The sequence below is a fragment of the Hippoglossus hippoglossus genome, chromosome 4 (genome assembly GCF_009819705.1).
Source record: "Hippoglossus hippoglossus isolate fHipHip1 chromosome 4, fHipHip1.pri, whole genome shotgun sequence".
NCBI lineage: Eukaryota > Metazoa > Chordata > Actinopteri > Pleuronectiformes > Pleuronectidae > Hippoglossus > Hippoglossus hippoglossus.
The window spans coordinates 6,841,662-6,866,205 of NC_047154.1; the positions used below are offsets into that span (position 1 = coordinate 6,841,662).

Sequence of the window (24,544 nt, forward strand, 5' to 3'; positions counted from 1 at the left end):
TTGTAAATGAGAGCAGGGATGAGACAGTGGAATAATTAGTGAGGGTATGAAGAGAAGGACTTACTGAGCTAAGGCAGTGAGGAGGTCATAGTTTTTGACTGTGTCTGCTAATGTGTCGATGCCTGACTCCAGTGTCAGGAGAAGTTCAATGACAAAGCCCTAAAGACAAAACACACCAGCAGTCAGCTTTTCACCGAGAAGCAAACAGATGACTCCTTTGAGCTTTTCAGTTTTTATTTCCTCTAGTTTGTTACATAGGTTTATTGTGTGTGTAAAATATCTGCAGCCATGGACAGTCTGTTTTCTGTAAACCTTTTCAAGTACAAAAAACAAATTAAAATTATGAACCTGATAATGAGCATAATATGTCTCCTTTAAGTCTTCATGTCAAAATGAATGTTACTTCCTGATCTCATGATACAGAGCATATGTTCACCTGCTATTGTCCGGTGCTTTTCTGAGGAAATATGTGATCTACAGGACACGGTTTCATATTAAGTATGAAACTGCATGGAACTAGATTAGGGGGATTTTACTGGCAACAAAATATTTTATTTCCCAAAGTTCTAAATTATCAAGATGACCAACATTCTTCATCAAAATACATTGACCAGTGTTGTTTAATGTTGCATATTCGAAAACAATTTTTCTGACCTGAGCCTCCTCTCCTGGGTCCCCCACGGTCTCTACCAGTCGAGACAGAATGTCAGACAGCGTTGCAGGAGTCAGAGGTTGTTTGAGTGCCCTGAAAATCTGGAATGAGCGTCCAGCGTAGTGGCGAGAAGGACAAGACAGAGCGGTTTGTAGAGCCACTTCACTCAGCAATGAATCCAGCTGGAAACCTGAAGAGATGCACATACACAGACGGGTGAATATGATGAAGCTTTCCACTTTATACCTGTGACCCAGGCTGAAATAAACAGAACCAGACAATGAGCCACCAGACCTAATGGGGAATGTTTGAAGACGGTCACGACGTGTCGCACAAAAACACTCAGCTGGTCAGCGCTCTTTATGTTGGGGTTCTTGGGCGACACGTCCTCATGGTTCCAGAGTGGACCCTTCTTTCTACAAGGCAAGAGCAAACACAAATCAGGAAATGTGACCTGTTAAAGCTACAGGATTTACTCCACACATCATCACAGTATTCAGTATCTAAGTATTTTAATGTTATCACACCAGGGGGGAAAAAAGGCAGTCACACCAACCCAAAAATCAAAACCATGCAAAAATTAAAATACCCAATCCTCTCAGACACTGCTGGAAGCTTGAAAGCAAATATAGTAATTGAACATAATGAGTAACCTGTTGCATCTCAATGGTTAATACCGATTCATGTTAGATAATACATCAGACTAAGTTAGAAGCAGTGATACAAGTTGTAACTAGCTTAAATTCAAAGTTATTTATCTGTGAAATAATTTTCTTTAACTGAAACTAACCTTGACGTAATGAACTCAATGAGAGCTTTGGCCTTCTCGTCCTGTTCAGCAGTGGCATCCACCTCACTGAGGAGTGAAGGGGAGAGGTGGGACAGAGCAGTGCCCCCTATCCCGACACTTATGCTGGAGGATGTGGAGCTGGAGCTGAGGCCAGAGTCCGTCATAGGTGATGGCTGACAGTCTGGGAATAAATCTTGCACTCCTACATAAACAAATGAAATGAACATTGAGCTGCATGGTACACATCTCTCTTCTCCATGATATAATATTACCACCATCTTTAAGAATCTCTATATTTTAGGAACATTCATGTGTTTTTTAATTATGATGCTGTTCTTTTTCCATTATAATAAAAATAAAACTGTAATATTCAGGGACAGGGAACCCTGCCTCTGTGGGACTTGATCACAGCTTCCAGCCAGTGACCGACTTTGACAACACGACAGATGAGCATGTGTCAAGTTTCTGTTACTTTCCCTCCAGCTGGAAGGGCATCAGTTCAAATTCCTTCAATTAAATGGCAGTTCTTTTACTATGTATAGAGAAAACTCTGTAGATTCTAGGCTTAACAGCAGAACTGACCGGTTAGGTTGAACTCTGGAGCTACTGGCTTCACAGTCAGGACCCTAGGATCGTTGTAGTCTCTGTTGCGTAGGAGCACCATAGCCACAGACTGAACGTTGCTATTTGTTCCCTGGACCACGAGCAGGTGAAGCAGCAGACGTTTACAGTGCTCGTAGACCTCTGGGTGCTGGTGATCAAACCCTGGAAGAAAAGATAGAAGACAAAAAGATTAGATCAGTTGATTTTAGCAGGTAGAGCTTGAAAAATCTTTTGAACTCAGTCATACACCATATACTGTGCTGTTATAATATTCAGGAAGCAACTAACCTATAAAAATTGCATGTAACAACAAGGGCAGGTAGGCACTCCACTCCACTTTGACCCCATGGTCCACAATGAGGTCCGTCAGTAGGATGACAGCAATGTTACATCTGTAAAAACAGAAAACAAGGCTTGACTTAGACAAGGAACACAACACTATAATAGAGAGGGGGTTAAACGTGGTGGTTTTTTGGTGTACCTATGGAGTGGTACAGCAGGGGCATTGGTCTCTGGCAAATAGTCCACCAGCGGAGACCAGCAGCCTCCTGTTGGAGGGAAGGGGAGGGGCTCTGGCCGGTTGTGATCCATCACCTTCAAACGCCAGTTAGCGTAAAGTGGCATGGAGTCACCTGGAGAAGGGATAAGAAAGATTATCAGAAATGTACTGTTAATGTAAGTGGGAGACAAGAGGTCTAAAGAGTTTGTTCTTACTCTTCTCCTCTTCATAGGAGCCTCCAGAACTGCTGCTGTAACGAGACTCCAGACGGTGGTGCTGACGGTTCAGGTTGCTGTTCAGACCACTGTAGATGTCCAGGTGGGTGTAACTGCAGAACAGACACAGTTGATTTAAAAGGTTTTGCCAGCAGTACATTTTTTGCCCACAGTAAACACATTTTAAGTTATATTGCATCAGCATTTTCAATTTAAAAGTATCTCAGCCCATAGCTATCAGTCTCCCTAAGATGTTTCCAAAATAGAGCTCTAAAACGTAATTCTTTATCTGAATTAATTCTAAATCAAATAAAAATTCAATCAGGCATTTTAAGTTTTACTTTCAGTATAAGAGAAATAACGACACACAAATACCAATGTTTGCTTGCTGGAGGAACTATTGAGTTTCTCTACAATTTTGTAAGGTCTTGACCTTATTATGTAAAGTGGCACTACCCAAATTAAACTGTTAATTACTTAGACTGAGATTTCTGCACTATATTCTAATACAAAATAGCTATGAGGCAAGGACAAGGATCAACATTGACATACTAAGTAAATAAGAAAAACATGTATTTATGTCAATAAGCACAAACAGTGAGGAGAAGAGATATATTTAAATCTACATTTTGGTCATTGCCATAAACCGCTTGCAATATATTGTAGAATGTCAATATTTAGCACCATCAAGGATTACTTTAATTAGAACACTGGCTGAAGACATGATGCTCTCACATTTTATGGTTTGCACTTGGGGCTGCAGTTTAAGCACCTACCGTCATTTCAGAGCCATTAAAAATATGATCAGGGAGGATGTGTGCACTCAGTAGAGCACATACCTCTGTCAAAGCCCAGCAGTCCCTTTAAATCAATTAAGCTGCACCAAATTTCACACACTCAGACATCAGTTCCCTAAATGTGCCATCCAAAAAGTATTCCCTGAAAAAATAGGGAAGATGTTGAAAAACACCTAATCTCACAATGCCTCCTGATCCAGATCAGCACAAAAATGTAATAGGCCAATAGGCTGTTCCCTGACCAATACTGCAACCTTCCACCAAGTTTCGTAGAAATCTGTCTTGTTTTTTGTGTTATCTTCCTTAAAAACCAAGACTTTAAATTCACAATCCCGAAATCAATCCCGTATTTTGGGATAGTTCCAGGAAGAGGGTGAAAGTACTTAAACACCCTGGTACTTTTTAAAAAATTCAGTGACCACTGTTGAATCTCCACTTCGGTTTTAGTGTGAAATGTGACATCACTACTTGATTACAGTGTTCTGCAGCTGAAACAGACCAGACAGCGACATGTCTACTCCTCCCATTGCCTTCTAACAATAGTAGCATTGTGCTGTGGTTTATCTGGTACCTGTCCTCCATGTTCGAGTCTTTAATCTTGCCTTCATGATGAACATCATTTCCTGGCACCATGGTATTGCTGCTGGAAGTTGTTCCTGAGAAAAAAGACAAAACTTTGACCATCGTGTAGCAACAAGACTTTATTTAGTATTGGCAGCCAGGCTTAATCTGTGAACTAGTGAATAAGTTGTGCTCATTAACCTGAGGTGACTGAGGGGATCTTGTAACTGGAGGTGATGCGGTAGTAAGGTGGGTTGTCCATGTGAGTAACAGCTGAGCTTACAGGATCAGTCAGGTCAAGCTCACACATCAACTCCTCCAGCAGCTGCATAGTCTTATCTCTGCCTAAGTAAACCACCACTCGTTTCACCTGTGGACACAAATGAAACAGTCAAAAACAAGAGGAATAAATGGCAGCATATGGGGATGTGGTAGATAAGCTGCATGATAGCAATGTGCCGTGACTCACATAGGGCAAAAGGCTTGGGTCACTGTTGACTCCTGACATACTGATGAGGAAGTGCAGAATGATTTTGAGGTTCTTTGGCCAACTGTCTGCTAATGTGGTCCACACGTTCTCGATCTCCGACCAAGCAAACTCATCCCCGTACTGTCAAAATAAAACCAGTTAATTCTCCTCAATCAGCATTTATATAACTATCTTACACATATAATCTAAAATGTTCACATGGTGCATTAGCAGCATCACCTTAGCGGTCATGAACATGAGGTTGTTTAACACCATGGTTGTAGCACGAGGCGAGCCCCAGCCCTCTCCATGGAGCCAGCGCCTGCTGTTCACCATCATGACCTCCCGCTCGTGTGCGTCCTCGTCCTCCTCAACACTGCCACAGTCCTCCGGTCGCCGTGCAGTTGGTTTAAAGTCGACCAGCTCCACATTGTTCATCCAAGGCAGGAGGTAATGCAGCATTACTTGACGACCACCAGGATGCGCTGTCTGGATGCGCTGGCTCACCTCTGCAGTGGGGACAGTCGGGAGAAAGTTTGTAACTGAGGCTGATTCAAGTCATTTACCCAATGATTTATGTTGTTTCAGTTTTTATTTTCTACCTTTTAATCTCAACAGTATCATTACATCCAATTTTCTTTACAGAGTACATCAGATCTAATGACACTATATTGTTACAGTGAGTTCAAATGGCTTGGCATTGTAGGAACTGTTGGGTTTCTCCATAATATTGTACTGTCTTGACCTTACTATGTTAAGTGCCTTGAGATAAAGCATGTTGGGATTAAGCAATATACAGATACAATTTAATTGAGCCATCCACCGATGAACATTAATGATGTTCAGAAATGTTAGGATGTGTTTGCATGGAGGCATCATTATGTCAGAGTAGTGAGTAAATATGAGCCAATTAAACTCGAGTTTGAATCTCACTTTGAAAAATAAATAAAATAAAATTTCCATCTCATATATTATGCAGCTAAACAATAATGTTGGTTCTTGAAAAAAGTCTTCAATTAGGCTTTGGTGAAAACACATGTAATCATGGCATAGCTACACTGTTATGTGCTGTTAAGCATTTGAAAAATCTTTTTGCTTTGCTCATATACACAAAATCAAATCTCTGCTTTCACAGGCAAATTACATCACAGCAACCTGCTTCTCTAACAGCAGCTGAAAAAATGTTGGAATGTAGCAAACCTGAGAAGATGGGCAGGGTTAGTTCTGGGTAAGTTCGTGCAAGCTCCTCAGACAGCTGGTAGTAAGACACAGAGTAGAGGTGTGGCAGCGGTGAGGGAGGGGTCAAGATGCCATCTGTTCGCTGGATCTCCAATTTGTGGGCGTAGCGGAAGAGCTTGGGTTCCAGTATCTATTAGTTAGATAAATAATTGAAACTTAATCAACAACTAAATTGAACACAAAGTTGAACACAGCAGTGTTATGTAGAGTAGATGTAGAAAAGTTCCCTTTTTATGTGACAGAGATTCTGACCTGTAACAGCTGCATGGCTGCTTCATAGATGTCCCTGGAAGAATCAGCCGCCTTGAACAGAATCAGGTTCAGCAGCACCACAGTGTCAAATTGGTAATCCCTAAAAGAAAACATAAAACATATCCATGTGGCTCCAAAGGGACAAACAAATTCACAAAATTGCATCAAGTTGATGCTGATAATATGAAGTACCTGTTGTGAAAGACATTAGCGATGGCCCTGAAGCAGCCGGCTGCCACACGACGGGAGCCTGTGTAGCAGCGGTCCACAGCCCAAAACATGAGGTTGCTCTGGTCAGGATTCAGCTCCAACAGCAGCATCACAGCCTCACAACCCAGCTGGTGAACCTGGAGGAGACACACAGATACTGTTAGAGCCTTGGGCTCCTAACCCTAACCCTATGACATTTTGAAAAAATACGACACATGAAGATTTTCCCTCCAATTACAATGTTCAAGTTATTTTAACCGTAACTACTTTCTGTAAATAATAACATTTATTGGGCAGGCTTTTATCTGAATGAACCTTTTATAGTGTTTACTTCTTGCAGTACCTCTGAGCACCACTGAGTGGCACTAGTGTCATGGTATATGAAGCTGTGCTGCATTACAGTGACCTGTCTCACAGTTCAGCTGGACTGAAACATCTGTTCCTCTTTTAAAAAACAAATGATGATGCTTCCTCTGCCTGCGTCAGCGGTATTATATTATAATTATATACTGTTCTTGTGTTGATTGCCACTATTACATTCTTCCACTTCACTGATTACGCAGTTATTATGTTATTAACTTTATTTGACTGTTCAATATGCTTTCATTACAACAGACCTTTTACACAGCAGCTATTTAACACATGTGCTAACATTTATCAAAAATAATTAAGACAATTTATATAGAACAGAACCTTAATCGGTGTGATGAGTGATACCTGTGTTCACCTACTATTTCATGTGAAATTGGCTGCCATGATGAGCTATATTGAAACATGTAAGAACTGCATTGTGTAAAGTCAATATATCTCAGTAAACAACTGAGCACTTGGTCAAATCTGTGGATGTGTTACTTTCCTCTGATCATTCAAGTCTTTTCTTTGACAGTGGACGCTCCTACCTCAACCCAATATCCTGTGTTCATCCATTACTGTTGGTTCACTCCCTAACCAACTATCAAAAGCAGAGCCCAACCAATACGGATCTTTGGGGTGGGGTGCCGATAATGATATTAGGAAGTAAAAAAACTCAGATACAGATGTATCAGTCAATGTATATATCAAATTAACAAAAGGATTCCTAAAATGTTGTAATTTTTTAATTTGCCTTTATTTTACCAGGTTAATCCCATTGAGATTATAAATCTCTTTTACATTTACATTTCTTATGACAAAGAAATGTAACTGAGGCTTGAAATTTTAAAGTTTAACCATAAACTTTAAGTATATATAAATAAACAAATATATAGAACTTACATCAAGAAAACTAACTTTTTTTCCTAAAATAAACATCTTTTCTGCATTGTTTATTTTGTAAAATAAAAAAATTCAGCAAACACACAGACATGTTGGTGAAAGGCTCACATCAGTCAATTCATATTGGCCAAACAATAAATCTGTCAGACTCTAATCAATAGCAGTTAATAGATGAAATAGGCTGACATGATAACACTTACTTTCTTATCCTGCGAATCCAGGATGTTGTCCAGCCACTTGTAGAGGTAGCCATCGGAGGAGAGGCCAACATTGTCGGCTACAGGTCCACAACACAACACTGCAGACATGGCCTAGAACATTTAACAAGTTAGTTGATTAGTGACCATTAAGTATAGATTTCAAAATGTAGATTTTTGTATGAGCATGTGTACCTTTAGTGCACAGTACTGATGGCGGTTGATCTGCATATTTCTGTCACTGTAGCGGTCCAGGGGAGTGAACATGATGCTGAAGGGCCCAGCCCAGTGACTGAACAGCATGAACAGACTGTGTCTGAGTGACTGCTGGGGAAAGATGGTCCTCCGCTGGTGCACTGAACATGACAAGTAACACAAACTTTAGACAGAGATTCAGTGCAAATAATAAATATGTTTTAGAAATAAAATATATATACAGTACCTGGGACATTCTGTATGATATTAGCCACGAGTGCACTGAAGTGACAGCGAATGTCCTTCAGTGTATCGGAGTCCTTGTCATTTTCAGCCTCAAGCAGCTGCCTGGTCAGATCGACATACTCCAGCAGCGTACTGTTCAGAGAGTGGCTCTCACCATCTAACCCTCCACTGGCTCTTTAAAACAAAAAGTAAAGGAGAAAAGATATAAGAATGTACAAATTAATTCCTAATTATACTGTACAGATAAGCTGTGGATTACATACATCTGACTGATGACACCAGCATCTGCCAGTAACTCAAATATCCGGACCAGCTGAACCCTGAGGATGTCACGACGCCTGCGCCGCTTCATGTTCTGCAGAGCAAAGATAGAATCATTTTAACTCAGTAAATTGTTATTCTCCAATGACAACTGTGACAAAAGCTTCAAAGTTCCTAATGAACAGCACTTACTTCAGGTCTTCTTTCCAGAGCTTCTTTTATGATGGGATTGAGCTCCTCTAACAACTCTCTGAAGAATATGAAAGTTAGATGTAAATAACTAAATGGTTTAGGTACAGTAAGGTTTATATGCTGCATACAGATCATGTCGAGTGTCGATTACCTGAAGGCCACGGGGTTGGTCCGGCCAAGCCCCAACACAAGAGACTCTGTGATGTCCATGCTCTCAGAGCGCATCATTGGAACGATGTGTTTGAAGAGGGAGGAGGGGGACGGAGTGCCAACAATCTATTAACAGACAAGGAGAAAAGCAATGTCACGGCTGAAACATAAAAACTAAATCAAGTCATCTGACTGTTCCTTGATAGTTTCAACTAAAAGCACTTAAACAGGTATGTTGTCATATTAAATTGCATTTGCCAAAATGGTGTTGTCTGTGCAGGTGCTCCTGACCTTTGAATCATAACTGTAGCCGCTGTCCGGCGTGGACGCCAGCGTCTCAGGCGGGGAGCAGCGGACGGAGCCAGAGGTGGAGGATGAGGAGCACATAGAGGAAGAGGAGGAAGCTGAGCTGCAGCAGAGGATCAGGTAGTTCCTCCAAAGACCGATGTACGAGTCACTGCTGTTCAGACTGTTCACTTTCTTGGCATTGATGGGGCTGCTGCAGGAGGTCATGTGAGACAGATTAATAACATGACATCAGAAGTGTTGAATAACACTTAGAGAACCCAGAAAAGAAAGATGCTGCCTTCTGTCTTATAGTTCTTTGTAATTAAAAGTCTTGATTACAGTATCCTAGCATATAATGTCCTCAAAAAAACTGTATAACTTTTCAGTGTGAAAGTTTACAGTAAAAACATCCACACTGACAAACACACACCAAATTTCACAAAGAGGCTCGAAGAAACGTACTTGATGTCCACTTGGGGAGACAATAACTGCAGGCGGGTGTAGGCGAACATCCAGGCGTAGTTGAGAGCAGTTGGACAATGTTTGGGCAAGTGCTCCTGCCGCAGGTAGCTTGAGAAACTGATGACCCAGGGGTCCTGGCCCTGAGTAACGTGAGCAAACACCCAGATGTGCGAGGGGCTCACCACATCAAACTGGTGGCTGATGGGGGATGAGCTCCATTCTGCTAGTGTCTGAAGATCAATCCCACTGGGACAGTACAGCAGGTTGGTCTACAGAGAAAAACACAGAGAGAGATGAGCAGAGTCTCAGAGTATTTATGCAAGTTTTAGGATTCTGGAAATAAGACAGGTCATTTATACCTGGTCAGCTCCTGTGAGATGAATGAAACTCTCCAACACTGATGCACTTAATCTATCCATTACGTCAATGGCCAACTCTTCATCGCCCTGAAAGGTTGAGGCAGATGGAGCAGATGTCAGGAAAGGAGTACTTGCAATAAAGACTCTCTACAGTATCATACACATTTGACTGTTACTTAGCAGCCACAACAAAGTGCTCTGTAATTACCTTTCCGATGCCCAGTGCAGTGTGCAGCGCACGGACCTCCTTGAGGACGTTAACAGCCAGCCTACGTGTGGCTGGGCGGCAGCTGCAAAGCACCACCACAGCTAAGCCCTCCACTACATGCAGCACACCTAGTGGAGGAACACGTTCCACGGGGAGAGAATGGCCGCTGCTTGAGCCCTGTTGAAGAAGACATGTAATTAAAATCACTTATAACTCTGATACACATTTGTCACTTCACAATTCATAACACCTGACCACATAAGGAATGAACTTCCTCGACCAACCTGTGCATCATGGCTCTTATTGCTGCTCTGCACTGCCTGCCTCCACTGGCTGATGAGCTGTAGTAGCATCTTGACTGCGTTGTCCAACAGCGTGGGGTGGACATCAGTCACCTCTCTGACAATGAAGTAGACAAAGCCGGAGAGCACGTCCTCACGCCACTCTGGGAAATCAACCATCAGGGCCTGAAGAGTGGTAAAGGCAAGGCCCCGCAGCTCCTCGTCCATGTGGATGGTCAGCCTGAAGGAGCAGAGAGACAAAGACATTAGAGGACAAAAGGAGGGCAACTACAGTATGTAGTTATGCTACAGTATGTTGTATAGTGATGTGTCTGCAGTAAAACTTACTTGGCTAGAAGCTCTATTAGGTCTTGTCTGCTCATGCCATCTGGTATCAGTCTTGGGATGGCGGCCACACACGTGCGGAACAGATCAATCTTTGGCTTCCTCTCTCCCCTAAAGCACAAACAATGAGATGCTGTTATAGATCAGAGACGCACAGATTAACTGTATGGATCCAGGGTGTGGCTACATTACATACGTGATCATGTCCTCAGGCTCCTTGTTGGACATCTGCACGTTGGTCATGCTCATGGAGCGTCCCACCTCCTTGTCCAGGTGTCGTAGGATGTTATCTAAGGCCTTTCTTACTTGGGGGTAGTACACAGACATGCCTGAAAAAAACCAGCAGTCATTACACTGACTGCAAAAAAAAACAGATATTGTATCACTGTTCATGAAAAGTTTCAATAATCAAACTCACCTATGCCCTTGGCTTCTTCATCCGTGAGTGTGGTGTTAAGGAAGATCTTCTTGACACGTAAGGTGTTGCCAGAGGGCATGATGATTCCAGTCGTAGGCATGGGAGGCTCTCCATCTTTCTGCTGTAGGCTGTCAGCGATCACCAAGAAGGCTCGCAAACCAATATTCATCCTCTGGTAGAGGAGCAGAAAGAGGGGAGAGGATGAGAGATATTCCACCAACACTCCAGTAACATAAATCACCACAAGTCTGATCTACTTTACCTCTGGATTGATGGTGAAGGTTTTGTGAGACTTGCCCACACACAGGAGGTCATAGATTATTTCCTTCATAGCAAAGTCCAGTCTTTCCTGTGGCGAAGATCCGCAAAAGCAAACACAGAGTCACGACATTGCATATTTTGTTTTAGCTCCGAAAGCAATACTGTCAACTCGTGCTTAAAGCCCACCTGAGCTATGAACTGGATGATCTTGACGAAGATGTTGAGAGGCGTGTCCCTTGGCACTACACTGCGGGAACCTTTGGGGAAAAGTGCTGAAACGATGCTCAGTAGCCGACTAGGAGGGAAAACAGGGAGAATTTTGTCAGCATTTCAAGTCCTTATTTTCTAAACTAACTATTTGGGTTTGTAGCTCGAGGGTGAACTCAGAGATGGCCCTGCAACTGACCTCTGTGTGACAGTGTTACTCTCGCACTTGATCCGGATAATGTAGACCCAGAGCAGTCTGTAGAGAGACTCCAGCGCAACGCGGGACATTTTGGGATCTTTGTTCTGTGGATGTGAAAAAACAAATGTGAGCCACTCGATTGAATTATGACAATTTCATTACACCGCTGTTCAGGTTGTTTTTGTCTGGAGAAACTCAGATCATGCGCCTTAAAGCTGTGCGACAATGTGCTCAAATCAACAACACAACGTTTCAGTCTGTGTGCGTGACTTCTGTTGACGTTGGAGATCTGAGGGTGGAAAGTCAATGGTAAATGGTCTGTATTTATCTAGTGCTTTTCTAGTCTTGATGACCACTCAAAGCGCTTTACACAGTACAGGTAATTGTCATTCACCCATTCATACACATTTTCTTACAGTGCATCCATGTGCAGCACTTTTTCTATGCGGGGCAACTCGGGCTTCAGTATCTCTACCCCCTCAGCCACAGCCGCCCCAGTGACCCAGGTGATCGCTACACCTCAAGTTTAAAGAACATTTTATGACCCGTATGTAGAAACGCAGAGTGTGGAGACAGTTGTTCTCATCTTTTAAAAAATAGCAACAACAAGAAGACCTAGTTTGATGACACCGTGAAGCAGTGTTGGATCATGAGTTGTGGTTTTCACCATCATTGCAGATGAAACTCTACCTGATGCAGCTCAGGCACAAATCCTGTTCCTGCATAAGGTAATGTGATGCATTTTTATTCACGTAACCCAGACAACAGCAATGAAGAATCGTGATCCATTACGAGTGACAAACAGTGGAAGGAAAAACCAGCCGAGTGGCTAACTGGCTAGCAGTGTGTTTTTCCTTTGTCATATGTCATTTGCCCCTGAAGTAATAGCAGAGATGAACAAAGCAACAAATAAAGCGGATAAGACAATTAAAAGGCGTTGACAATGAAACATCTGGTTACCGTGAATGAAATTGGGTCTGAACAGAGAAATCCCAAAAGATTTTGGGTAATGTAAGTACATAAGGTAAAAAAAATAAAACATTGACATTTTAATGAAGAATTGTTAGATACATTCTCTTTAAGTCATTGTAATACAGGGCAAACTTTTACATTTTAATTAGAACATATTTAATGATGTCCGGGAATAGAGGACATTCAGTTGAGTCTTCTGCAATACTGAACATCCATATTTTTGAGTCATACTGTGAGCAGTCCTGCTCAGAGCATGTGATCATCACGGTGCTAGGATTTCCATTTGCCAGCTTCACCCTGATGGCGTGCTGGATTTTTCTGCTTTCAACCAAATTGCATTCAGCACCTACTGCACAATAAAATATTGAATGTCCATATTCTGATGTGGAACAATTTTCAATTAAGTAGTTATTTAAAAATGGTGCCTTCCATCTGGTAACTTCACTGTGACACAGATAGAGCACAGTTCACTGTGGCCTGGCCCTGCCCCCAGATTATCCCAGATACCTCCTACTGGGTTGACACAGAGGAAAGGCTCATGAGAACGTCACGCTATGGCTTGACGTAAGCATGCTATACCATAACAGGAGCAGGCGGCAGATACATTATGTCAGAGGCAAACCCTTTTAAACCTGGATAAATAAAACCAAGTAAAAACTTAAGGACAGCGAAAAAGTCAAAATTTAAAGATATTAGTCCCTTTTTGTTTAATATTTCCATCTGCAACTCAACAAAGCAGTGACACAGAACATTAGACCACTGTGCACAAACAAACAGTCTTTCAACTACAACTGCTCGAAGTCATAGTTTTGACATTGTGATTTATCATTATTATTATTACCATTGGCCAAGGAGGTTCTGATTTAATTTGCTTATGTTCCTGTATTATTATTTAGCAGGATTACGCAAAAACTCCAGGAAGGATTACCACAAGACTTGGAAGGAAGGAAAGAACTGCAAAAATGTTGGTGTGGAAATCCAAATTAACTTCCTTTACATTGTGAGATTTTTAGGGCCTTTTTTGACATTTTTATGAATTTCTCAAGAAGTAGCGCAGGGATCTGATCTCAATATGGTGATAAAGTGGCCAATCACGCTTCACTCGCCCTTCTTGTTTGAACATGTTTAAATTACAAGTGTAAAACAAACGGTATATTAAATAAAAATTTACCGGAGAATGGAGAAAAATCCACTTCTTACTACAGTACTAAGAACCACAATAATTAACAACTTAATAATGCTCAGATATATAACGTTAACAGACGATGTGGCAGGTACTTTAGTCTGCAACCAAAAATATCCCGATAGCAACAGCGTGGCAGTTGCCAGCCTTACTGTTATCAATTCCAACAGAGAAACTGAATGCAGCATTAGCACAAGACCACACTATGGGAACGCCAAAATTCCAAATTCCTCTGGTAAATAAAAGTAGGGATGCACAATATTGAAATGTGTTTATATATAATATTGCCATGGTGGTTATGATTTCATTTTGTCTGATAGTTAGTACTACTGCAGATTAACTACTGGAGGGATGTGGTTCAGTTCATTGCACAGAAATGAATCTGCAACACCACAGGGTTCATGTAGTTCATGAACTTGTAATTACAGCTGAATCTTCTCATATCAAATATGCTTAATATCATGAAGATAATGTTGGTATCAGTCCTCATACAAATAGGCAACACATAAGAAAGATTTTCCCCCCAAAAGTTGATAAATAAATCATGCATCCCTATTAAACACAGACATGATATAATATCTAACAAAACTCATCACCACTGCTCATGAACACAAACCACTTGAACTAAAACAACCCTAATGCAACGTCACAAGTTTAAAGTGGTTCAAATAAGTTCACTACTTTCACTGCGTAACACTTCAGTAGCACTATCACGACAGAGAGCGACTCGCTACCCAATTAGCCATGCAGGCTGCTCCGTTCCGTCCTCTATGTCCTGGTGAGAACCTGGAGCGTTAAAGACGGGGAGCACCAGGTGGGTCACTGACACCAGATAACTCACCTGCAGCGTCTCAATCTGCTTTCGGATGCTGTTGTTAGATGGCATCTGGAGTGAGTCCATGTGAGAGAAAGATCAAATGACAGGAGACAAAGAATGTAGGGTTCGGGGAGGGACACATGCAAGTTAAAGGCAAAAACCAAAAACAGAACCTAAACAAATATGACAAGGGCAGTGCAGAGTGTTTTTACTCTCGTCAGTGTGACGGTACAAACATCTACTGTTTTACTGAAATTAAAGTCAATGGACCGTTCAACATGTCAACTGAGGAATTATTAGTGGCATGAAAGTTATAAAATTAACAGTCCATTGGTATTTGATGCGATATAAATTTATTTTTTAATGGAATGAGCAAAACGTGCAAAAGCAAAGCGGAGTAAGGTGTGCCGTGGAAATCAATGGAAAAGAGAAAATAGACAAATAGAGGAGGGAAGATGAGGGGAAAACAGAAGGACGAGGAGGAAAAGGAAATTTGAAAATGTGGATGGAACAAAAAATTAAATGCCCTTTCCCTTTTTTACCTACAAACCCGACGAGAGGCAACACCCAAATCAGCAGTTGATTCAAATCCATGTCAAGCACACTCAAAATGCAAACTGTTCTCCTATTTTGAACCTGTGGAGATCACAATTTGAAGTGGGACTGCACAATTATGGCAAACATTATATATGTTAGTTAGTATAATACTGCTTTTTACTATTTATCGGGTTTTAGATAAGACAGGCAGCAATGCTTTTTTTAGCTCTTTATTATGCATCAGGGAAAATATCTAAATAGTAGTATTGAACAGTACTAACGAGTATTAGGGCGTTGAAGAAAAGATTATTTGGAATTTATTCGAGAATAAAATCTTAATTTTACAAGAATAGTTGTAATCTAATGAGAAAAAAAACTATAAATATGAAAAGAATAAAGTAATTTTAAGCTACTTACTAAAAAAGTTTTTCCCCCCTAATTCTCCTAAATTTACATCCTTATTCTCGTAATGTTACAGCTTAATTCTTGAAATCTCCCCCCAAAAAAATCTTCAACAAAGGCCTAATACTCCAATGTAGAACTGACTATTTGATGGATTTAATTTAATCTCCATCTTTACTTTAAATTTGAAAAATATTTAGGTTTATTAATATGAGTATTTAAATGATATAATTTGTTAAGCATATTATTGAGGGGTTTAAACACCACATGAGAGTTTTCTCGGAGACAGAGAGACTAAAGAGATGTGAAGCCAATCTCTAAACAGAAAGACTTAACCATAACAAATGGTTTAAGGAATGAATTAGTCCGTCCATAAACTTTTTTCAAGAACAGCCACAAGATTAAAATCCCTCATTGGACACGAAGCCCTAAACCTATGAAATCATCACTACAGTGGAGCCAGCACACAAATCAGCAAAACAATCTCAATCAACAGATCAGCTGCACCACGCAAGAAACTGACTGATTGCAGTTTAAAACAATTACAATGGTGAGAGGGAAAGCTGGGATGAAATCACTGAGAACGACAGACGACCATTCAGAACCATCGGATCACCATCACAGAGGCGCACGGAACCGTATCCACCAAAAGATCACACAATCCCCCGCAGAGGGTAATCAAACCAGAATGGTTAAGACGGTCATTGAGTCATTCAGACAGTCAGTGATTGGGTCAATCAGCCTCTGGGTTGAATCTGCTCCACGTGGTAAGTCAGCGAGAGAAGGAAAGTAGGTTTCATCTGCTCGTAATTGGTTTACAAGGAGTCATTAACAGACCTGAGTCAAAACAGCACTTGACACTGCACACACTTACGTAATATGAAAGGTGCGTTACATTAGGATATTCTCAAGGTTGAGTTTAAAGATGGTTCATTTTATTAAGATCACTGTGAAATTTGTTGTGGTTTCACTAATGGATATTAGTGAGACTTGTGTTTTTGTTTGGATTTTGTTGACTGAACATAAATTAGTTATGGAGATTTTTTTTTCCTTTTGAAACAAAGACTCTTTTATTTTATTATTAAATCAAGTGCTATTCCTGGCCAGATCTGGTTGTTGATAATGGAGGGGAAAGTACATTATGATCTTTAGACAGAACCACAGAGCACACCCTTAATCAATCAGTGGTCTCAGGCATGTACAAACCATAAAGACTTATAACATCAATAACACATTTCGGTTTTTTTTGTGGTAATGTGTCGATTTAGTGAACTCGATTTCACAAAAAATAAGTTAAGTTATGAGCTTGGATTGAAAGAAACTAGTGTCACTTCGTCCTGCTACCAAGAACACCAAAATTTAATTTTAGCTTTCATAACATGTCATATGGCTTGTGTGGTTTTAACTCAGTTAGGCATGACCAAGCCAATTATGGTGCCCTTAAAATACTTTCATCTGAACAATACGGCCGTTGTGCTATTCTCCAGAGCTGTGATGTAAAAACTATCTGAAGTGGAGCTGGGTGTAAAGGCTGACGGTACCTTCAGGTGAGAGAGGCAGTTCTGGAGGAAGATGTGCCAGTTGTTGAGGAAGAACTGCTTCTGACTAACACACAGCAAGCACGTCACCAGAGGATACAGAGCCTGGGGAGAGAGACAGAGACAGTGCAAACACTTTAAGAACTGCTCCGGTTCAGGAAGTAAATTTCCCATAAACTTTTCCCTAAAAAGTCTTCAGCCTGGAACCAGGTCAATCAGCTGTGAGAAAAATCGTGATCTGGAGCCAAAACAAATAATGGAAAACGGAAAAAAATGCAAAGGTACATGACTGTGTACATCATTCTTTAAGAGTGAAGGAATAACAGATGCTGTACACTGTAAACATTACGAATGATCCCTTTCCAACAACTTCCAGTGCACTTCTTCTTGAATTGAACCTTGTTGTCAGTATTTCCAGCAATTCAGACTTTCTTTTCCTCATCTCTGAAAAACCACATCATGTTAGACAGAGAAAACGGGGGATCTGTGGTAAATGTAATGCAACGCTGAACTATCCGATTGTAGATGACATGATTTCCGTGGTTGTGGTTGAAATGTTCATGGCAACAGCGGGCTCCACCAATCACAGCTGTCACTATTACACCTGAGGATTCAGAGTAGTGTGGTTCTTCATGACATTTTGCATTTAACAGGTTTTTCGATTGTTTCACAATCTGGAAGCCTGTGGCAAGTCTACCTTGGATGGTTAAAATAGTATGGCTGATAATCAAAATGAATGGAATTTCTACTTCCAGAACTCCACTATTGAGCTCTGTACAGAAAGATTGAAAAACAAAAGTAGAAGGAAGTTGTAAAAATGAAAAAGTGACTGGAATGGGAAGGATGGTACTCGAGGATGTCAGTATTATTACCAAAGAGTGCTTCTTCCTGGAACTAAGCTCGAACGTTGTCTGGTAAAGGATCTCCACAAAGTTCTTCAGGCACGGCACGTTGACTTCATTTTTCACCGCCTGAGGATGAACAAGTCATTACCATGGGGCTCAAAATGATAAAAATATATAGTGATATGCATATATGGAGAGCGCAAAGCAGTGCAAATGTTACTCACAGCTGCAACAGGGATGAGGATCTCAACAAAAAGGCCTGCTAGAGCATGTTTTATGTCCTTATCCTTGACTTCCAGGAAATACTGAGCACACTCCTAGGAAGAAATACAAAAGGCGCACATGTTCAGAAGAACAGACACACAAACACAGAACAATTTGCAGGTGATGGTACAGTTTGACATGGACAGTATTACGACAATAACACTGCTGACCATGACCCACATGTCATACACTCCTAGAATTTGTATCCTCATTCCAGCAGGATCTTTTTTGCTTCTGTGTAACTCATTTGCCTTTGTTGTGAAACATTTTGTAACTGCACAGATTTTATCTGCAGAAAACAAAATTAACCCATTTAGACCTTATATAATGTATTCATGTATATTAAACACATTCACGTGCTTTTTACCTTCAGAGCAATGTTTTATATGATGTCACCGTTTTCAAGACATGTGACTGATGAAATATATCGTCATTAGCAGAAATAATTGCAGGAAGGGCGAAATGCATTATGGGAAATGTTTGTTTTTCCGTGCTTTTAGCCTGAAAAAAGGTTTTCAAAATAGGGTTTCAGACAATGGCTGAAGATCAAGGCAAGGGGAGCGATATTGAAATCAGCCAAATACATATACAAGCCAACATCTTCACTCTGAGATAAATGCACTCAATACATATTAACTTGTGAAGTATAGAAACATTGTTTTGATCGTCTGATGACTTTTTTAAGAGACAAAATTATTTGTGATGGATTTGGTTTCTTAACCATCAATACAAAATGTAAGTGTCTTAAACTGCTCAGGCCCTAAAAGATCATTGTACGGGTAGAAACCATGATGTGTGCTACAACGGGGTGGTGGACATAAAGCACAGCATGTTCCATTAACACATCCAGAAATCACAGTCCTATTAAGAGAGTACAGTCGGTGTGTTGCTGTGCAAGGATTGATGAAACAGCTACCGCCCAATTCACAGCTCTTGGCAAAGCCCCAAAAACACATAGACTCGCTTCTTGGCAAACGTCACCTTTGATCGTAACTCATCTAGCTTTATGAGCCATTGCTATGGAGAGCTGCTGAGTCTGAACAAAGAGTGGTAAAAAGTGTCTGGTGCAATTAAGCAAATACTCATATCAGCCACATTTACTGTTGGTTACCTTATGGCAAACGTGTAGATAAAAGATTGAAGATAATTTACCTGCATGAACTGAAAAGACGCCTCAAAATCCTCCACAGGATACATTTTAACCCGGAAGAACTTCATGCCCATGATGAGAGTGATGATGCTCTGGACTACATAGGGACTCTGCTCTTTTTGCCGGAGCTCCTTTAGTTCTGTGATGAACTTTTTCCTAACTGCCTGAAACCTGAGCACACACACAAAGATACACACATTTACATTGTGATTTGAGAGGTGACTGAGTATGTGTAGTTGTAAACAAATGTAGCCATGGTCTTACATAAGAGACAGAATTAAGCTCACTTACTTTGACTGTGTGAGGATGCCAATGACCTCAGCATACAGGTCCGCGATGATGTGCACGTTGCCAGTGTTGGGGCCACAGTACCTGTACATTGATGGAGATCGTGTGCTTATCATCACTGATTATGTATAACAATAATAGGGTTGGGTACAGAAATCCAACCGAACCGAATCACAACGGAGATTTCGGTGCCTAAGCTGTGTTCTGAAATAGTTTCTCTGCTTACAGGCAACACAAACATCACTGCCATGTCTAGTTAACATAACACCCAACTCTGGTGGTGACGCACTCTACATGGTTCTGGCAGCACATAACCTTAACCCACGGTTAGCTAGTAGCTACCTCAAACTTGAGTCAACACAACGACAAAATAGCTCAAGTTTAACGGTCGAAAGTGTGACTGTGTTTCACGCAAAATAATTCTGACTGCAGGATGTGCAGCAAATGTCTGAATACAATTCGGTGTAAAGGGAGAAACACAACAAACTTAAAGAAGCACCTGGGGACACACAGTTACATTTGAAGAGCAGAGGGATGCTCCATGTTTGTATCAGCCGGCAGTGTGTGGGCATCACTGACCCCGGGAGTGGGGAGACAATTGATGATGAGTTTGGAGCTGGAGTATTTTGCTGTATTTATTGCATGAATTTTATATTTGTATATTAAAGTTAACTATACTTTAAACTGTTAACAGTTAATATGTTAAATTTCAACTTCCAATTTGCCTTAGCAATTAGAAAGCAGTTTCGTTAATTTGGCTATTATTAAGAAAAAACTATGGGCTCTCTCTTCGTTTAGTCACAGAACTGTTTCAGAAGTATCAATTTAGCATCGATATCAGAAAAAACCCAAACAAAAGCAAACCTTATACAACAAAGCACAGAGCAGCAATTTACTGGAGTCTAAACTTAAGTGGCTCAACAAGAGGCAGTTGTGGTTTAAACGTCATTTAAGATACAGTTTTCAAAATGACATAATGACTATAGAGCCAGTCTATTCAAACAAACAGACTCTACTGTGAAACCAAATCCAGCATATTCATCAGCACTTTTTAATAAGATGTTCATTTGTGTCTGTGTTTGTGCTCACTTACCCCTCTTTGTGTTTAAAGTGCTTGAATGCCAGGTTCAGAACTTCATGTACTAAAACATCTGGCACTGGGTGAAGAGGAATCTGTGACGTAAACATGGAGTCATTAGCCTTATTAGAAGCACTGATAGCTTTCACTCTTTTTTCTGTGCTACTATTCATTACTCTCCCTGCAGGAGCAAAGCCAAGGACAACTAAGCTGTGGTCTCCAGAGACTCGCTTAGTTCACAATGTTGCTTAGATCTGGATGTTTCACTTTAAAAACACATTGAGTTGGGAGTTGGTATGAAGCTATTTGTTTATTTACTTAATACTCCACATGTCTTAATTTGGTATTGTTTATTCCTTATTCAGGTTATGATAACCAGAAACTACTGTTTCCATTACAGTGTCTTTTCCAGACAATCGTTTTAATAAGATTAATATCAGAGTATTGCTGTCTATGTTTACGTAGTCATTGTTATGTACAGTGAAACAGACCCACAAATCCAAATTTGTCTCGAGGAAATTTCAGCAGATATATAAGACAAATAAAGCTGTAAAGGAACTAATCACATGCACTTAGATAAGATATTGTCAATATCAGGTCAAGCAGATGCATTGATTTCACCCTTCAACATGTAAACATTTACATATTCACATGACCCCAACAACCTGAATGGCAAGCACACTTTAACAGGAGCAGTAAATCAGCAAATACTGAAAGAGTGATGTGTGAGGTAGCTCACCTGTTTGAGAACTTCCACTGAAACTAAACAAAAAATGAAATCTATGGATAAGTCCCTCCGTTCCAGAAGGTAATCTTTATCCCGGTGCTGTTCATCTCTACAGAGCAAGGGGAAAAAGTGTTAACAGAAGTTTTGAGCAACATTCATGTTAAACCTGAATAAATAAATGAAGGGGTGTCTCACCCTTTGGACTTTGTACTAGAGCGAGGCCTGTACTCATAAGACTCGTCTTCGGTGCCGCTCTGCCGCCGGTACCAGTCAAACAGTGTGCGCAGTAGGGAGGGCAAACAGTGTTCTGCTATTGAGCTCATAGAGCTTATTAACTGAAAAACAATTACATACAAACATTAGATTCACCCATTATTACAGATAAACTTCATATTCTACATTTGGTACCTGTACACTAAAAGTGGGCATTCAATAACTGAGTAGCATACAGGGAGAGTATAGACCAGATATATTCTCAACTAGTGAGTGGCATAGTGTAGCTATTGATTGCAATTTGTGTGAGTGTGATGCATACACTATTGAGCAACACACATGGTTCTGTGGTTTTCATTTGTCCTCTGAACACCTCAGTGGCTTTTTGATTGGATCAGTGATGAAGTCAGACAGCGCTTAGATTAACAGACTTCACAGATCAACTGTTTACAATGATCTGTAGTAGGTTTATGTTGTTGTACAGTAACAGCTGCATTTTTAATGATTAACACTTTATTTGGTTTTTCAACAACAGCCATAATGGGCAACTGTGGAAACACAGAGGAACTTATGCAATACAATAAATATAAATGTTTAAGTGTGCACAAATGTATTCTCATCAAATAAAAATACATCTGCAAATTGCAATGTCAACGCAGGGGTTCAATGACACAGCAACATGGATCTTTTTGTTATGAATACCAAATACAGCTAAATTTCACATAAAAGGGCTGTTATCTTGATTTTGAGAGGATTCAAGGGCTTTTAATGCGACTTACAGTTGCATTCTTACAAGACAGCAGTAAATTCTGTGATAATACAGAAAACTTCAGCGGGTCGAGATTACAGCGGATACTTTTCAGACAAAACATGAGATGAAGTAGTCAGTATGCTAATTTTTGTTGTGTGTGTGTGTGTGTCTATATATATATATATATATATATATATATATAAATAAGGGCCAGTGCAGCGTAATGAGGGAGGTGGATGATGGATGCTAGGTAGGAGAGTTATGCAACTGCTCCCCCTGCCCTTATGGCACCAGGCAGATACACTCCAGCACCCGATGCTGATTTACTGCCCAGGATGACACAGCGATTCTACACTCTCGTTTTCTATACCCATTTTCTCTCCCTCACTCACAATGGGGACAGCTGGATCTATAGCGCCATATCCTCATTGGCTTTGTGTTGTGCTGAACAAAGCATTCTGCAGCGGGCCGGCCCATTGTATAGAGTTCTGCAGCAGCTACAGATGAGGGACAGACGGGCCATTGAGTGGGGGATTGATTGGGGGGAGCTGGGGATTCAAATACTGCGCACACATAAAGAGGTGTGAGAGAGAGTGCTTCTTGCTGCTGGAAAATGATTGTGATACATCCATACATCCACATGTGATACAGATTTCACCCCCTGGTCATTGCCGTGGCAGGACTGACCTGGTCAAATTGTGCATCTTCCCCTCTCTGAAGGGATCGGGATAGGGGCTTCTCCTGTGAAAGAGAAGGATTAAGAATAGGTTTAACAAGAGGACATACTGGTGGTATTTGTATAATAGTAAACTGCTGAAAGACAAGCAGCAGGCCTGATACGAGAAATCAGGACAGAAAGAAGCATTTTTTCTGTGGCGCATAAGTTGAGAAAGGGTCTGAGGCTACATCCATCTACTAGAGATCTTTGTCCACGTGTGTTTTGGCTTCATGTCAGTTTTAATCCACGTCCATACTAACACACCTGAAAATATATATCATGCGACCACACACTTTGCATGAATAGCAGCTTGTCTCTTAGGCATGTAATCAGTATCATCGTAAAATGCAGAATTTAACCCTACAACAGCTGTTAGCAAAGACAAAAGGGTCAGCAACACATGTAATTGCTTTCCCATGTTGTGTTGTACACTGGTAACCGAGGTGTTTTCTTGTGGAAGGGGGTCATGTGATAGGAGCCCAACAAACCAGCAAAGGCTACATTGTGACTGTTTGTGAGTGTCTACGTTATCGTTTCTAAACATCTGGGTTTCTGCCCATCCAGACTAAAACACAGCCAAGTAGTGTGGATGTAGCCTGAATGGGAGAGCGGTAAACTTGAGTCAGACCCTGTCAGAAGACCCTCATGTAAAGGAAAGGAACAGGAGAGAACAAATGGGGGAACAGGGCCACAAACAGGCTAATGACAATTGACCATTTTATCATATAAATAAAGAGTATGTGCCTCTCAAGCCAGTTTCCCCACATCTATCAGTTAAATCTGAAGCAGCTAAAGGGATGGCAGTTAGTTGCAAAAGAGGGAGGATGTCTCAGCAGTGTGTGCCACATCACGTGTTGTGTATTGAATTTCATTTCCTGTGTTGCTTGACACCAGCATTCACTCCCCCTGTGGACTCACCAGCGGTTCAGCCATCACCATCTCGATCTTCTTCTCAGCCAGCACAGCAAACTCTGCAAATAGACTCTTGATGACAAACTCCCCGGGCTTGAGCTCGGGGTCGATGGTGATGCTCGACATGGCAGCGATGTTGTGTCTCTCCCACGAGAGGGGCGTCACAGAGGAGGGGGCACGTCGTCTACTCACACTGCTGCTGACTGGTGCAGAAGCTGCAGAGAGAGGCCAGAGGGTGGAGGTTAGGATATAATACAGTAGGAGTCAAAGCAGCAGGGTCACACCAAGAACACTCATGTAAAGCATGACATGTCATGAACATGTTCTACTCCAAACAGG

At 41.0% G+C, this 24,544-nt stretch overlaps 1 protein-coding gene across 16 annotated transcripts in view; it reads right to left on the reverse strand.

The window, feature by feature from the left end:
* The window catches only part of fryl (furry homolog, like), a 70,570-nt gene that overhangs the window by 21,597 nt on the left and 24,429 nt on the right, over positions 1 to 24,544 (reverse strand). For 11 of the 16 annotated variants that reach the window (XM_034583747.1, XM_034583738.1, XM_034583735.1 and 8 more), the window contains 43 exons: positions 24,212 to 24,420; positions 23,263 to 23,316; positions 21,807 to 21,946; positions 21,624 to 21,720; positions 20,900 to 20,979; positions 19,810 to 19,890; positions 19,521 to 19,689; positions 18,329 to 18,421; positions 18,132 to 18,230; positions 17,263 to 17,364; positions 14,807 to 14,851; positions 11,811 to 11,914; positions 11,591 to 11,699; positions 11,406 to 11,492; positions 11,144 to 11,315; positions 10,922 to 11,054; positions 10,729 to 10,836; positions 10,384 to 10,621; positions 10,100 to 10,276; positions 9,892 to 9,978; positions 9,533 to 9,801; positions 9,074 to 9,281; positions 8,784 to 8,908; positions 8,633 to 8,690; positions 8,443 to 8,534; positions 8,181 to 8,353; positions 7,934 to 8,094; positions 7,742 to 7,852; positions 6,270 to 6,424; positions 6,078 to 6,177; positions 5,787 to 5,955; positions 4,827 to 5,095; positions 4,587 to 4,727; positions 4,319 to 4,487; positions 4,128 to 4,212; positions 2,760 to 2,872; positions 2,527 to 2,677; positions 2,334 to 2,437; positions 2,025 to 2,207; positions 1,443 to 1,644; positions 947 to 1,068; positions 655 to 842; positions 65 to 159 (listed from right to left, as the gene is read on the reverse strand). In XM_034583747.1, the coding sequence (XP_034439638.1) occupies positions 65 to 159; positions 655 to 842; positions 947 to 1,068; positions 1,443 to 1,644; positions 2,025 to 2,207; positions 2,334 to 2,437; positions 2,527 to 2,677; positions 2,760 to 2,872; positions 4,128 to 4,212; positions 4,319 to 4,487; positions 4,587 to 4,727; positions 4,827 to 5,095; positions 5,787 to 5,955; positions 6,078 to 6,177; positions 6,270 to 6,424; positions 7,742 to 7,852; positions 7,934 to 8,094; positions 8,181 to 8,353; positions 8,443 to 8,534; positions 8,633 to 8,690; positions 8,784 to 8,908; positions 9,074 to 9,281; positions 9,533 to 9,801; positions 9,892 to 9,978; positions 10,100 to 10,276; positions 10,384 to 10,621; positions 10,729 to 10,836; positions 10,922 to 11,054; positions 11,144 to 11,315; positions 11,406 to 11,492; positions 11,591 to 11,699; positions 11,811 to 11,914; positions 14,807 to 14,851; positions 17,263 to 17,364; positions 18,132 to 18,230; positions 18,329 to 18,421; positions 19,521 to 19,689; positions 19,810 to 19,890; positions 20,900 to 20,979; positions 21,624 to 21,720; positions 21,807 to 21,946; positions 23,263 to 23,316; positions 24,212 to 24,331 (5,738 nt within the window). In that variant the 5' untranslated portion in view covers positions 24,332 to 24,420. The remainder of the gene's footprint in view (positions 1 to 64; positions 160 to 654; positions 843 to 946; positions 1,069 to 1,442; positions 1,645 to 2,024; positions 2,208 to 2,333; positions 2,438 to 2,526; positions 2,678 to 2,759; positions 2,873 to 4,127; positions 4,213 to 4,318; positions 4,488 to 4,586; positions 4,728 to 4,826; positions 5,096 to 5,786; positions 5,956 to 6,077; positions 6,178 to 6,269; positions 6,425 to 7,741; positions 7,853 to 7,933; positions 8,095 to 8,180; positions 8,354 to 8,442; positions 8,535 to 8,632; positions 8,691 to 8,783; positions 8,909 to 9,073; positions 9,282 to 9,532; positions 9,802 to 9,891; positions 9,979 to 10,099; positions 10,277 to 10,383; positions 10,622 to 10,728; positions 10,837 to 10,921; positions 11,055 to 11,143; positions 11,316 to 11,405; positions 11,493 to 11,590; positions 11,700 to 11,810; positions 11,915 to 14,806; positions 14,852 to 17,262; positions 17,365 to 18,131; positions 18,231 to 18,328; positions 18,422 to 19,520; positions 19,690 to 19,809; positions 19,891 to 20,899; positions 20,980 to 21,623; positions 21,721 to 21,806; positions 21,947 to 23,262; positions 23,317 to 24,211; positions 24,421 to 24,544) is intronic. The other 5 variants (XM_034583740.1, XM_034583744.1, XM_034583746.1 and 2 more) reach the window with 1 other exon arrangement.